Here is a 16,255-nt window from a genome sequence, read left to right as displayed (position 1 = left end):
CTTATTCGTTCCCCACTTGTCGTGAATAACAAACTTATTGATGGTTGTTTTGAGGCACTTATTGCTCTTTTTCTCCTTTGCATGCGAACGAAGTATCTTGACTTCGATAGCTTTCTCATTCGAAATGCAAATTTCACGTTTTTTACTTATGCTCAGGATCGAACTTGAGTCGATCTGAATTAGATCGAACTTAGGACACCTTTTTGCTTTTCATGTACTCTCTTCTTTGGTAATTATCTGGCGATTTATACTTTGGGAAAAATAGATAATTGATACAATTATAATATATTTTTTTTAATAAAATTTTATTAGAGATATTAAAATGTTCATGGTTTAGGAAATACACACAATAAAATAATAATAAAAACAGTTTGCAGGAATATCAATGATTACGACAGAAAAGCTTCTATTTCATAATATCAATACAAAAGTTTTCCCATTAAAGAACATAACAAATCATTGAGTCATTATAAAAGGCAAATGAAGTTATGCAACAACATATGAGTACATATATGTGTATTACATTTAAAAAAATTAAGAAATGGTATGTTGATAAAGAAAATACGAACAAATTTGGGAAAAATAATTGTAATTTTTCTATCCCAGGAAATGAAATTATAACGATACATAATTTTTAATGCTTAATCTAAATTACCGTATAGATAAACTATTCGGATATGGTTCTGTATTAAAGATCCCTTTTGTGCCATTAATTATAATTAAAAACCTTTTTTCTCCGTTTCTTGTCCTTGCATTTCAATCGAATGATAAAATGTTGCCTATTCCACGAATTGTCGAAATAATTATATCGCAAACATCCGCTGAACGTAACCTAGTAGCTCATGAGATTTTGAAATTTTTAATATAAATTTAGTATCAACGAATTAATTTACAGTTCCATCCGATGTGCGTTTTAACGGAATAGTTATTTTCACCCATTTATTTATTTGTTCTTCTTGAGTTTGAATCTAATATACAATGCACTGAACAAGTTTGTGAAAAGGGATTTTCATAATGATTTATGTTAAATTGTTCATGCGCCTAAACAGAGGAGGGTTCATTTTTCGAGCTGCAAAAGAAATTACCACAGTTGTTTCTGCTCTTTCTGGATTCATTTTGAGTAGTAGACGATGTCAGGTGGTAGAGGGAAAATGTATCACAGAATGTATGGCCAACTGAACATCCGCGTAGAAATGCTAAGTACATCTCTGTCGTATGTTGTCTTAAAATACTATTTTTTCGAGATTTTGCTTGGGCCTTGAAAAAAATCTTCCTTCAGGAAGTGGAGTCACACAATATTTTGGTAATCATTGAATTCGGCGGTACGATTTAGAATTCGGCATTGCTCGTACAACTCTTGGCAATGGAAGATGAGTGAGATTTGATAGTAAATCAAATGTTCTAAGCTATAGATCGCATTTTTATCAAAATGTAATCAACATGTGAAACATACAAACATGTAATGAACGAGATTTTTTTCAAAATTATCACATTATTCTTGAACAATGGAAGCAAAATATTTTTAAAAATGTTTCGATACTTGCATCTTGTTCCGAAATCATATTTTTATGCTACTTCTTTGATGCACGCTGCTTCTTTCACCTCGTGGGGCTTTCGCGAAAAATACTCTTGTTTATACACCTTGCTCCTTCATCCGGCGAGCTGTTGCACTGGAATCGCGTCGAAAATGTTTTTCTCCTCATTTTAGGCGGAACCATATTCATTGGTCATACCACGGTAGATGTTTCCCTCTTGTGCACTGTCAATAATAGACCTTGCTCTGGGGAGATCACGAAGGAATTTGTGTCAAACGGGAGCCTTTTCATTTCTTTCAACTTGTCTGCAACTGAGAATCGCATCTTGGAGAGGATATTGACCAGGCCAGCCTTGACCTGCATGTGCGCAAATCTCACTCCTGGAAAGAATAAATATCGGTGTTAAACGTATGCAGTCAATAGATACTAACTGACTCAGCTCTGCAGTCCTGAGGTTGGTGAAATAGGTCAGGGTGGGGCTCACCCTGAATTTAGTCATGTGCATGAAACTTTCACACACTCAGGGTAAGAAAGCCAGCGCGTTTGACAGTGTCTCCATGAACAGTGAGGATTTCTGTTTCGGAATATTGTTACAAATTTGTATTTAAGCCTGAGAACATTCTGTGAGCAGCACTTGGCAAGCAATCACGCATCTACTCCATGCTTACACCAGCCATATAGTATGATGGGCTCAGTATAGGTCGCAGTTTAAAGGTGGGCGTTCTTGGCAAGACCGGTTTCGAATGTGCGAATAGTTTTCGGATTAGCATATAGTACGTTTATCAATCGCTATGGGAAGTAAATTAAGATTATATTTGCCCGATGAACTAATGAGGGCCAATCCTAATGATAAAATATCGCCATGAATACTATGATCACCACTATGATCATCATGAATAACTTACACCCTTGGATTTGCCTCATTTTGACATTTTATCATTGTATTTTTGAGAAGTTAGCAAAAGAAGCGTGGGAAGAGTTGAATGTAGGAATCTTAATAGGTCAATAATTCAATCCGTTTTGATTAACTGCAGCCAAATATTTATTGTGGTAGTGGTAGGGAATTGATTCATGTGAGTAAATATGAATACATTTGGCTAGAAGATTATATAAAACATAGATTATTATGTTCTCTTGTTTGGAAGCAAGCCGAATGAGTCAAGAAAAATGTTATAAATCGAACGAGGTTTGGAATTATTTTTTTAATTGAGTAGTATGTTGGAGGAAACAGGGAAGAGATGAGGAAGTCGGTAAGGTGGCTGAGGGATGTTCCGAGAGAAGTAATGATGTTGAAGTTTAGGTTAGTGACAGAGGGAAGAATGCTGGGCAAGAATGGCAGGGAAAGGCGATTTAGATGCAGAAATGAGATGAATAAATATAAACTCAACCTATGGCTGATCTTTGGATATAAATGATGCTTGGGCTTTTGGTTGTAGAATTCGCGTCTTATGGGATTTTAGACTGTTTGCCTTTTATCGACGCCTACTTTAAGAGGGCGCATCATTCCCGTACAACCGCTTGTATATTGTCTTCATTTCTCGGCTTCTTCCTTTTTTAAAACGTGGGTCATCAACTTTAAATCGTCCGGTATAATCGAGTGGACGCTTGTTAAGTAGTCCTTATACCTCAAATATTAGAAAAACTCAGGTAAAATTTTGTATTTCAAGTATATGTGGTGATTAAAATGTGTCTAATCCTTGTACCCTGCAAGGTTCAAGACGATAGCATAATTTAATCGAAGCTAGAAGCTTGAACGCGGTGGAATGTCTCCATATTAGCAATGAGAATTGCAACGAAGTGTTATCGCTGCCAATACGATTGAATAAGTTTTGAACAAGTGTAATTCGAGCATATCAGAATAATCAATCGGTAGAAAGTTATAGGTTACGTTTATTTCCATTGGCCATAATCAACGTAATGATAATGATACAAAAGTTGACTGTATCTTGGGTCTAATACGTTTGGTGGTAGTGAAAGGATAGACTAGAATTCGTCCATGGTTTCTAACCTATGCATATTCTTGGTCCCTCTCCAAACGGCATGAAAGTGCAGCTCGGGCGGTTATCCTTGGTATCCTCGCCGAATCGCTCAGGATCGAATCGGTATGGGTCGTGATAGTACTTGGTGTCGTAGTGTATACCCAGTACAGGAACTAGTACACTCATACCCTTGGGGATAACGAGGTTGTACTCTGGGTTGCGGTACTCCTCTGTACAGTACCTGTCCAAAACAGCGAGGGCTGGGTATTTCCTCAGCGTCTCTGCGAAAAAATGAAAACTATTTAGTATTTACCTTTGATGACCCCAGGCGAAGGGATGAAAAATTAAAGAAAAATTATCATAAAAGGGATCACGAACTTTACTAAAAATAAGTGATAAACTGTGCGTGGAAAATTCTCCGTAGATAAAAGATTTTCCTGTGATAAGGTGAGTGTTATGGGAACAGCTGCCGCTTTAAAACTTTGCACATTAGCATGTAGCCTTCATCCAAACTTCACAAATATTTTTTTACATTTCATCACTCACCGTTGACCACCTTGTCCAAATACACCATGCTTCGGAGTGTATCGTAATCGATCTCTCCATTGTTCTTCTTCAGCGTCTCATCTATTTCATTGATGAGCTTCTCCTGGCAATCGGGATTACGTGCAAGTTCCAGCAGAGCAAAACTCAGTGCTGTGGACGAAGTCTCGTATCCGGCGGTGATGAAAGCCAAAGCGTGGGCTACAAGTGAATCTCCGCCGAAGTCTGCAACAAAACAAATTATACCATCGCAATTTCCTTTTTTTCTAAAGCTCAGTAGTTATTTCAGTTATGGGGTATGGATTTTGTAGGCGATGATGAGCTTGACGTTTAAGACTAAAAAAACGTATTTTTGAATGAGTTTAGTGGCATTTGGAATACCTCTTTTGAAAATATATTTTGAAAATGCGACGTCATTATTTTAAATGACTTAGAATGTTTAAATATTATCTCCATTTTTATAAATGTGGGATATAGACATAATTATATTCAGTAATTCTAAAGGTGTGTGTATTTTTTCTCTCCACGCTTGGAGCCTTAATTTGTCGAATTTAGTGTTGACAGGGTACTCAAGATCTTATTTTTCATCAGGAAATAATTCTTACAAGGCATTCCATCATTCATCACAATGCCCTCTAGTGTCAATGCGTTGTAACGAGCAACATATGAAGTAATGGTTTACAAAAAGGAAGGATAAAGTGAACTATAAAATAGTAGAAATTTAAAATACGCCCAAATGTTAGTGCTCTTTGAAATATCGATCGTAACAATTATTGTGTGTTAAGGGAAAATTGATGTTGTGAGTTTCGTCTTTAATTTACGATCATTATGTTTATGAAAGTATGTGACAGCTGTTTAATTATTACTTTAATAACGATTTTGAAGTTGATAAATGGTAATAAGTAATACCAGAAATGCCTATGTCATAGAAAGGATAGTTTGTTGGAAGATTTTGTGTCAGTCCAAAGAGATAAAAAACACAGAAATTTGAGGTGCAGAGCCAAACTGACGTTCAGGTTGATAGTCGATGGTTATTTTTTCTGAAATTATTCCGGTTCGTTGTGAGGAATAAGAATTCACATTTCCCTTGAGGGTGGATAAAAAATCGCTACCCCAAATGTCGGCAGCATCAAAGTCTCACCCGGTGTAGAGCCCGTGAAGAGTTCATCACCAGAATTTTCTTTTCCCCGTAAATGCACCCGATACTTGTTTTTACAGCTATTTCATTAACCATATGTGATAGAGTGGCGTGGAAAGTTTTTTATTCCACATGACCCAATTTACCACAACGAGCATTACATAACACATCCTTTCTCTTGTTTTTCAAAGAGCGAATCGAGTTACGAGGGTGATCACTAATATTGGGACGAGCTTCTTAGTAGGATTCCACCTTTTTTTTATTTCAATAATAAATATATGAATTTGGAAGTATATATTTCGTAATAGTATAAAGTCATTTCCCACCTCTTAAATAACATTCAAGATTGTTTCGGGTTAGGTTAAAAACCCCATTTTGCTGTCTGGTTAGTTGGTATCAACTCACGCTGGAATATTTTCTTCTTGTCCTCTTCTTGCGCGACGGCAGTTTTCTTGTCATCTCTGGTTTCGTAAACTTTTCCGTTGTTCTTCAGTTGAATCAGCATGTCTATAAAGTCGCCCCTCTGAATTTTTTTGTCCTCCCGCTCTTTGACTACTCTCCAAACTATGTGGCTGAAGAAATCTCCAACATCTTTCATAATAAGCACCGCTCCGGCAATCTGAAATGATATTTATACATTCCGTACCGTATTCATACCTTATAAAATATGCTTCAATGCGTCTTAGCCATTGAAAAGACGATATTTCGAAGGTTTCGCTCTCCAACTTTCGTTTGAATTTACGAGGCTAGACGTTTAATAGGCAAAAGCGTATTGCGAGTAGTTATTATCCTTGGGTAGAGCCCGAATAAGCAAATTTCAGTTAATGATTGTGAAAACATTCGTAAAAAATGAGCCCAAAACACATTTATTTTTGTGCAAAGGCGATCGGCGGGATAAATATATGAATTAATTTATGGAGGCAATTATTGCGGTGAATTCCAGGATAAGTAATTTTTTTAATATACGAAATTAAATACTATATGACTAGAATTTCATGAGACATACACAGTAGAAATTTGCAACGCTACTTTTCATGTTGATAAATAAATAACTTTCAAGTGTTTCGGCGAAATTTCACATATTCACAGCAAAATACCAATACCAGTCAATTTACCCCTTTAATGCTGCAATATAATGGTTACTTCCAGGTGTTAGCATCAAAAAAGAATCAATGAGATCAATGCCCGCTACGGTATGCTCCGATACCTTGTAAGTTTCACCACCTGCTGACCAGAAATTAAATGTAAAGCTCGATTCTTATCACAGCTTGGATTAGGTGCAGTAAAATAACGTCTGACTAAATTAAACAAAAGGTAAAAAATGATTGTCGAAACGCTTAACGGATTCTTAGGTAATAGTTAAGTAGAGTTGTGGTATATTCATGTGAATTTATAATATTTCTTAGGACTCTTGAGTTGAAATTTTCTCTCTGAATCATTAGTTAAACTTATTCTTAATTTGGGATGTTAACCAGAAGCTAGCGATCCATTTTATCACATCATAAGAGGCCTATTTGCTCTTATCTCTTCTGCCTTCTTATTATTCAATGAGCATATCAGCAGTAGAGAGCTCATATTGAAGATAAATTAGAAAAGGTAATTTCCTGCTTTTGAATTACATCTTTATAAGAATCGCGCCCCCTTTGCTAGCGTATGAATATAAAAATGAAATATTATTTGCAGAAAGTATTGATAATGATGAGTAAATTCGTATTTTGTGAAATCATAAATTTTAAGATAATTTACATTATGAATAATATTTCATTTGTTGGATCCTTGTGGGTGGTACATGCATTTATCACAATCGATTCTATTAATATACTCATCCGATGTTAATGAGATGGTGCAATGATATAAAATCAATTTCCGAAGCTTTCTCGAGGTCGAAGTATGTTATAATGTCTATAAAAGAATTATCTTGGATACTTCTACAAGATTTTATTCATAAACGACCGTTTTTGCTGTTACTTCATCCTGATCTAAAAAAGCGAAATGCGCTAATTAGTGCCAATTTACCCCTTTAATAGATTATTTTGCAATATTATAATGTATTTCAGGTGCTAACATCAAACAATAATCGATGAATAATCACGATGCCGTCTAGACACTAACCTTCAAAAAAGTAAAAGTGCATTAATGGCCGCTTTGGAATGCTCCAATAGTCATAACGAAGTAATTTCCACAACTTTTATTTAAAATCTCATCTAAAGGTGAGGGTGGCGTAGCTGCCGAAACCGGTCGTTTTTAAATGAAATATTAAGGAAATAACTAAGTTAATTGTTTTGTTGACATTATGACAAAATTTCACCGCGTGAAAGCCAAGCCCAAAGAATGAAAAACTTTGATTTTATAGCATTGTATCGCCCTGTCGAAACTTAAATATTAAAATGGCATATGGTAGTGAATAGAAACGAATGTGAGCAATTCCTTGCGCATGTATAATTTTCTCACCCTCACGAGGGATGAAAATTGCAAAATAATCATTGTGTTCAGAGTGTGCCGGAACGTCCTCTCGAAAATTTTGAGTGCCATGTTGAAGAATTTATTTCCAGGGTCCTCCAGTGCGTTGGTTTCGATGCCGAAGCCGCAGGAAGCAATCACATCTGTGGTGTACCGGGCAGCATGGAACTTCGCGTCTATCTTCGGATCTATTGGACGAAAATAATACTTATTAGAATTTCTTTTGACACTAGAGCCATAAAGTATGAGTTACCTTCTGAGAAAAACGAGTAATTTCAATTTTTCATTGGAAAATATTCTATTTATTTGATTAATCATACATTCCGTATCCAAAGGCAATATAATGATTTTGCGATCGAATTGTTTTCCGAGAATATTTCTGTTGAAATAACATAATTTTAACATATTAAGATACATACACTTAAGCCGTCTTCACTGCTTCTCCTCTGATACTACACATGCAATTCCCTCCGGTACGTAAGATTTTCAGTGAAAAGACCTTTTAATTCCCAATATTTTTAGAATGACTTGATGTGCCCAAAACGTAAATTTTCGTTTAGTGGCATCAGAAATTCCACCACAACGATTCGTACATATAAAGGAATACAATTGAGTGTCGTATTAAATAGCGGCTATTTAACGTTATAAATGTGAGTTATATATAAAAAACACCAGTTAAGGGTTGTTTTCGGATCTGAATAGTTAGCAGCTGCCAGCCTCTAACCATTAGACGCGGTCTTTGGCCTCGCTTGTGGGTCACCAGCAGAATGTTGTATCGCGATGGAAAATTTGTCAATTGAAATGACTATGGAATGTACGTTTATTTATTTTATTTTATGACTGCATTTTCTCAAAAGAAATAATTGAACATTTACTTTGATGTTGTTTCTTAAAACACTGTATGTATTATTTATTGCATTATTATATTATTTTTATGGCATACATTTTTATTATTTGATAATGGCTCAATTCTGGTCCTATGACATTAAGGACCACTTAAAACTCCTTCTTTTTGTTATATTTGTTGTTGTTATCCTTCCTTAAGTGATCGGATATGCAACTTCAAACACTTATCAGTGGGAGGGGGAATTATCATTGCATTAGACATCTCAACCATTTACTCCAAAAATACCAGGACAAGCCCCAAGATATTTGAAAACAAATTTAGGCCCAACTCAAACTTCTTACCTTTGAAGGTGAATACTACTCTACATTTATAAACTGTCTGGTGGGAGATGTAATTTTCCAGCTTCGATTTTGTTAAAAAAAATCCCTTCGTATAGGCACTCACCTGACCCCTGGGCTATCTCCTCCAGCACAGATGCAAGCTTTTTAGCCTTGGCCACGACGAGTGGGTACATCATCTTCATCTTTCCCGAAGAGAACGCTGGGCTGAGTCCGGTGCGTATTGTCTTCCATCTTGCTCCCCGCGCAAAGAAGATAGCATTAGAAATGTACGGGTCTTTCGTCGGATGTGGAGTCGCGATGTGATGCTGGAAGTTGGTTAGGGCAGTTCGGATCAGTATGTCATTGATGAGTTTCGGATCCATGACCAATAAGGATGGCTGTAGGGCCATGTAGATACCAGCATAGGGCTTGTCTAAAAGAAATGCGAAGTACGTAACAATTTTTATACGGCTGTATTAATTTGAAATATTTGATATTATATCATCCACCACATGTAATATATTACTTTACGCAGGTGACTGCAGAAATTTTAAACAAATTGATTCCCTAACAGACTGCCTCGCTGTTCAGAGGGATCTTGATACCATAGACCAATGGTCTAAGATTTGGTTTCTGAAAATTAAACCAGCCAAGTGTAACATCCCACCATTCTCCCTACGCAAGTCTATCCTGGGGCCGTATTCTGTAACTCCAAACCGATCGGTGCGGCACCGATTCGTCGGGTGCGACGTCACACCGACTCCCGGTAAGAAGTCGTGCGATTCTATACGAACCCGATCGGTGCGGCACCGACGAGAGGACGGGAGATCGTCGGTATCCGTACCGACAGCAAAAAGGTGTCGGTACGGCCACCGACTAGTGGGTTTCATGAACTCCCCGGTGCGCATTGTACGTTTTATTCTGTTTTCACCTCATCACCGTGTAAATAATGAGGTTTTCTGCAATGTTATCTTTTTCTGCCCCTTTGAATACGCCTCTATAATTCACTGTGTCATCATCAATATTAATTACCTGGACAGAAATATAAGATAATGGTTAATAAACATGAGGTTTGCTAACATATAATGACTTTCTCTCATTTATGTTACCACTTGAGTGAAATTTCACTCGCTTGTAATAGGCTTTATTTCTCTCTATCATCATTTATTTGCTCCTTTGACATAAAAAAGATATTTTTGATTAAATATGAGTTTTACCGCAATGTTATCACTTTATATCACTCTGAATAGGCGACTGTTATTTCACTCAATCATCAATTTGGCATTTCTCTCGGCATAGAAATAAGATCTTTTTATTTAAGTATGAAGTTTGCCACAACGGTATCAGTTTCTTTCATTTGTAACAGGCAACTATATTTCATTTCATCGTCAGCCATTGATTCCCTTGACGATAAAAGAAGATATTTGTTAATAAGTATGAGGTTTACCGCAATATTATCCTTTTCTCTCACTTGGAATGCGCAACTTATACATATTTCACCCAATCACAATTTATTTACTTCCTCGTCATTACACTTCTTTTAATTACACCCAGCTCCATATTTTTATAACAATTTCCTAACTTGTTCCTCTAATATGACATTTGCATTTGAATCCTACGTTCACGTTCCATGGTATGTTATTTTCGTCTGCTACGGTGCCAATGGCATAACCTTCCGTTGATAACATTTAGACGGAACTTACTTAATGACAACTATATTACCAAATCATGAATAAATAGCATTATACGGAACCAATATTTAAAAAAAGGAACTACGATCTCAAGGATAGTTTCAATAATTCATTCCAGCAACAACAATCTCCATCACATACAAACTTTATTGTGATGTTGTAATATTGTTTCCTTCGATTCTGTAGGTACAGCATTACTACCACACATTATATAAGCATTGTTAACAACTTATCCAGTATCGATTATCTTAATCTAGCAATAAGTCGTAATTTCCGCAAATAAAAAGATTGAGAATGACGACAACAAACTGTGCCAATGAGTCTTCACTTGTTTTTACCCTTCTCATTGGTGGAGACACGTTAGATGACTTTTAACTTCGGATGTATTCGGATTTTCCCTGTTTGGGAAGGAGAGGGAACTGTACCGACTGGTTTGATACCGACGACCATACTGAATCGCTGAATTTGCCGTCGTCGGTATGGAAACCGTCGTCGGTACGGAATGATGTGCTGTCGGTGGGCTCGGAAGGGAAACCGACCGGTGCGGTACCGACGAAATACAGAATACGACCCCTGAGTCGTAATTACCGCGATAGCCCTGGCGCGAGAGAAAATGAAAACAGTTATCACGGGGCATGAACCTCTCAACAGTGTATCGCCTTTCGGTAGAACAAGAGAATTGGCTATCAAAATACTTAACATAGAGCGCGGATATTTATTTTGGACTACTGGACTTAATATTCTTTACTTTTACTTTGGAGTCATCTCCTCGTGGGCTTTATATTTTGTTAAAAATTTGCATTCAACTTCTCACCTATTGGTAATAACTGTAGATTATATGTGAGGACTGACGTGATAATTTTAGACGCTATACTGCCTTATTAGGTTTAAAATAATTGAAATGTTCCCAGATTTTATTTCTTTTCTTATTAACTTGTAATTTTTTAAGGAGAACATTGAGCTGCATTATGTAAAATAACGTTTGCAATTAAAATGATTTAAGACCATTTTTGACCCTTTTGGAAAACCGCCCTTTGGACGTGTTTGATAGATCAAAAAACCGCCCATTGGATTCTGTTTAAATATGTACACGTAGATGTCGTTAGACTTCATTTTCATGGAAGATTTTTTTGGAAAAATTTCCATACATAATTTCGTCTTATCTCTATTCATTGCGGATGATAATAATTAATAACATAACGACGTAAAATAAATAAAACTTACAAAGAGGATCCAAATACACGCTTTAAAGAAATTAACGTATTTTTTGATTGGGTATTTGCATCTCTTTATACAATTAATTACGTAAAAACGTATCTTAATTTCGGATTAGTTTTGAGCTTATAAGGCTGGCATTAGAAGTCGTCAATTTTTAAAAGGACTGCAATCTTCAGTTTAATTGTTGGACGAATTTTTTCATAATATTTTTTTTGCAATACTTCATAGTTATTAGCTTTTGAATTATTTTTAGAAAAGCTGTCTTGAGTGATTAACAAAGCATATTCTACGATACGCCCTATTTCAAGCGTAGTACCTAATAGATGTGGTACTATAGCCCACAAAGAGATATCGTAGCTCTTTTTGCTCGGAATAATACATGCAAAATACTTTTTCCTCTTATTCTTACATTGAAAAATTGCTCTCATTAATTCTCTCTGCAGCCTAAATGGATTTATGATATCCTTACCGACAATACTTAGACAGCTTTCCCAGCTTATCGGTCTGATACCTTTTCTACCTCCCTCAGGAACGTTCCCTGTGGAGGGTGCATTAGTACTGTCATCACACAACTAAAAGTAGAATTAAATCGTATGTTTTCTGTGGCGGCTCAGTTTATTAAAGTCATAGTGTATTGAATACGTCTAAATGATCTTTTACTCAGTGGGTTTACCTGTACAATACGAAAGCTATTCACCTCGCTTATTTACACTGCCGCTTCACAAATGGTAAGAGATTGATCAACAAATTATTTCTCGTTTAAATTATAGTGGCATTATTTTAACTTATAGTGTATGGAAAGCATACACTGATTGGATGATGTCCCAAGTTCATTAGACTAGAGCGCTATCTTAGGCCCCTATTAGCCGAGGCAACCAGACGCGCAACCGGTGGCGCGTCCGGTGGAAATGGTCAGGTGCGGGGCATAGAATCAAATGTGTCCTATTAGCCGAGGCAACCAGACGCGCCACCAGACTTTCCACCGAAACCAGTCGCCCGAGCCCCGCAACCGCGCCTTCCACTTTGGGTCGCTCAGAATCGTCCCGGGGCATTGGATTATATGTAGCCTATTAGCCGAGGCAACCAGACGCGCAACCGGTGACTGAATATTGCATGCGCGCGCATCATACTGCCCTGACCACGACGATCCCGGCAGATTATCGACACGGAAAAATGAATTATAAAAATGATATGGTGTGTTTTCCATGAGGCGAATATGTAAACGAACTAATCGTTCAGAAAAGGACTGCTTTTTACGAGAAAAATGTTGTAAAATGTGAAAGAAAACGAATCATGATGAAAAACATTGTTCTTTTTTTGGAAATAAGGGATCGTCAAATGAAAAAGGATATAATATATAGGGACAGAAAGCCGAGAGAAAGTTAAGTATGTAGAATTTTTAACTTAATCTGCGTCTTATCTTAGTAGCAATAATACATTTGAATTTATAATGGATAGTGGAGCGACAAAACATACGGTTAATGCCACCGAAATAGTAGAAAATTTGCGTCCATGTAATGATAAGGTTAAGGTAGCTAAGAAAGATGCGAGCATGTTAGTCAATGGAGTAGGAAGTCTAGAAATGAATAAATGTAAACTTAGAGAGGAGTATGTGTACCTGAATTATCTAAATATTTAATGTCAGTTTCTGAAATCACAGAAAATAATGGAAATGTATTATTTACAAAGAATAGGATTGAAATATTAGTAGTTGTAATACAAATACCAAAACAAAATATTGTAATAGAAGGGAAGAAAGGTTCAAACGGATAGTTTGTAGTTGATGTAAACGAAACCGAAGCCATGTTAACTCAGGCAGTTAATTTGGATATGGATTGGCTCAGAAAAATGGGCCATTTAAATTTTAAGAGCCTTAAAAAATTTTCATCTCTATGTCATGGTGTACCTTAAGATTGCACGGACAAATGGCAATAAGTTTTGTTCTGTTTGCGTGAATGCTAAACGAACCAGATTCCCATTTAAAACTGAAAGAATGTGAGCAAATAGAATTTTGCAAATAATTCACACTGATGTTTGCGATCCATTTGAGACAGAGACTCGCGATAGTAAAAGGCACTTCGTATCATTTATAGATGATACGATACATTATGTAAAACTAGACCAGACCTTGCATTTTCGGTTAATTTTGAGAGCAGATTCATGGAAAAAAAAACTGTCAAAGAAGTTATAGAGAATTTGAAGAGGACAATGAGATATCTACAAGGAACACAAGCGTTGGGAATACATTTGCGCACAACAGAAATGGAAGAGCAAATGAAGCTGCAAGCATATGCATAGTGACTCAGACTTTGCAGGGGATCTGTCTGAAAGAAAAAGTACAACAGGATATGTAATTTTGTTCGGTGGTGTGCAAATCCTGTGGTGCTCACACAAGCAAAGCGTTGTGGCAATATCCTCGACTGAAGCAGAATTTATTGCAGCATCTGAGTGCTTTCAAGAAAAAAATGCTAAGGCTTTAATTGGGGAGTTGACAGGCAAACCAGTATTTGTAAATTTAAATATAGACAATCAGAGTACAATAAAATGATACAATCTGGTCAGATGAGTTGGAGAACAAAACACATTAAGTTGAGGTAGAGATTTATGACTTGGGAGTATTCGGAAGGATTATTTGATTTAGTTTTGTTTCCCAGAAAATCAAGTAGCCGACATTCTAACGAAACCGTTGTTAAGTGTAAAGTTTGAAAGATTCAAGAATTTTATTCTCACGCGTAATCAAACAAATATTTGATTAAAAAATTTCAGTGATTACTAGAATATTTTATTGTGTTAATGAATCAGATTATTTGAATTGAACAATGTTAATGAATTAATACTCCTGATGTTTATTTGAAGACTGTTTGTAAAAGTAGAATAAAGTGTTAAAAACTGCCAAGATTGATGTAAAATGTTGTTTTATTATTGCAACTACTGCTGTGCGCAGGGTAAAATTCAAGACTGATATTGGTGGCGCCACCGGTGACCTGGGCGGAATAAGCCCGAGCAACCAGACGCGCCACCGGTGGCGCGTCCGGTGGCGCGTCTGGTTGCCTCGGCTAATAGGGGCCTTATGGTTGGCAGTAATCACTATCTTTTTTAGAGTTTTAGTACTCCGCACACTACCATCGTTAACTTACTAATAGAAACGTCCAAAAATACCCTGATCATTTCTCGTCTTCTCTTATTTAATTTTTCACGGTATTGTAAATGAAGTTTTTTCTGGGCTGTTTTACTTTTCCATTAATTATTCGATAACCTATCTTCAGTTATCACTGGGGATAATTATGGTTGGCAGTAATCACTATCTTTTTTAGAGTTTTAGTACTCCGCACACTACCATCGTTAACTTACTAATAGAAACGTCCAAAAATACCCTGATCATTTCTCGTCTTCTCTTATTTAATTTTTCACGGTATTGTAAATGAAGTTTTTTCTGGGCTGTTTTACTTTTCCATTAATTATTCGATAACCTATCTTCAGTTATCACTGGGGATAATCATATTTAGTCGTTATCCCCGAAAATGAATTACTTAATTTAGTTATCTCCTTTCATCTCTTATCATTCCTCGTCCTGAGCGTTTAGCTGGAAATTTCGCATATTGACTTTTCTTTAATCCTCATCCACAATATGATCCTTTCATCCTCTAACTTTCCACCAGTGCCAATACTAATGTATTCAACTGCGTACCCAGGATCAAAACTATGGGGGGGCAAGCCATATTTGTTCAAGTTATAGGTAAGATTTAAAAATGTAAAAATCGAATGAAACCAACATTTTAAGGAAACTGTAACAGCACTTTACTAGTTTTTAAAATTACTTTCTTGCAGAAAGATTATATTCCTTAAAGATATTTACGATTTTTGCTTCTGAGGGGGGGAATAGCTGCCTCCTCCTGCCCCTTGCTGGGTACGCCAATGAAATTTATTTGAATGTTGAGGTTTTGAGTTAATTGGTACCAGATTGTGAAACATATGTCACTGTTTAACACGGTTTTACACGGTGAATGACCATTTGAACGATCTTTCGAATGATAATTCACCCTGATTATCATTCAAATTAAATTCATTCGCCTAGACCGCTTTACAAGGTGAATGATTTCGGCGAATTTTCTGCGCAGAAATGATGCCTCTTGGTGCGATTATCGATAATGAGTGTCGATTTTAGCGATATTTCCGACCGTTTCTGACCACATGATTTGTTTTGGAAGTCGCAGACGACGGGATGCTTCGTTTACATATGCGCTTGAATATATAGTTGTATTGCTTTGACTTTCGGTGGGGTATGACGTACTAATTGTTATAATGGGAGATACTAAAACGTTACGTAATTGATAACGGAAAACCACTATAGTAAATTGTGCCTTTTGTGTACCCGTAGCGAAGTAATTTTCGCTGCAGTGCACCATGAATAGGGGAGACCGGGGTAATACTGTACAGCGGGGCAATACCGTGCACCATAATTTTGGATCTGCTGGAGTATGTAGTGAGCGCTGGGAGGCATTGCTGACTAGCAAAAGGAAATTG

General features: G+C 36.5%; 1 protein-coding gene across 1 annotated transcript in view; it reads right to left on the bottom strand.

The window, feature by feature from the left end:
• Positions 1–539: 539 nt before the first annotated feature.
• LOC124153185 overlaps positions 540–16,255 on the bottom strand; it is a 48,458-nt gene continuing 32,742 nt past the window's right edge. The window contains exons 11-16 of the mRNA XM_046526286.1: positions 8,947–9,255; positions 7,647–7,843; positions 5,601–5,814; positions 4,061–4,282; positions 3,544–3,795; positions 540–1,915 (exon numbers count right to left, since the gene is read on the bottom strand). Coding sequence (XP_046382242.1) covers positions 1,728–1,915; positions 3,544–3,795; positions 4,061–4,282; positions 5,601–5,814; positions 7,647–7,843; positions 8,947–9,255 — 1,382 coding nt within the window. The 3' untranslated portion in view covers positions 540–1,727. The remainder of the gene's footprint in view (positions 1,916–3,543; positions 3,796–4,060; positions 4,283–5,600; positions 5,815–7,646; positions 7,844–8,946; positions 9,256–16,255) is intronic.

Source organism: Ischnura elegans, chromosome 2, assembly GCF_921293095.1.
Source record: "Ischnura elegans chromosome 2, ioIscEleg1.1, whole genome shotgun sequence".
NCBI classification, from domain to species: domain Eukaryota; kingdom Metazoa; phylum Arthropoda; class Insecta; order Odonata; family Coenagrionidae; genus Ischnura; species Ischnura elegans.
The sequence above is the reverse complement of the archived record's forward strand: the minus strand, read 5'-3'. Positions and strand labels throughout refer to the sequence as shown.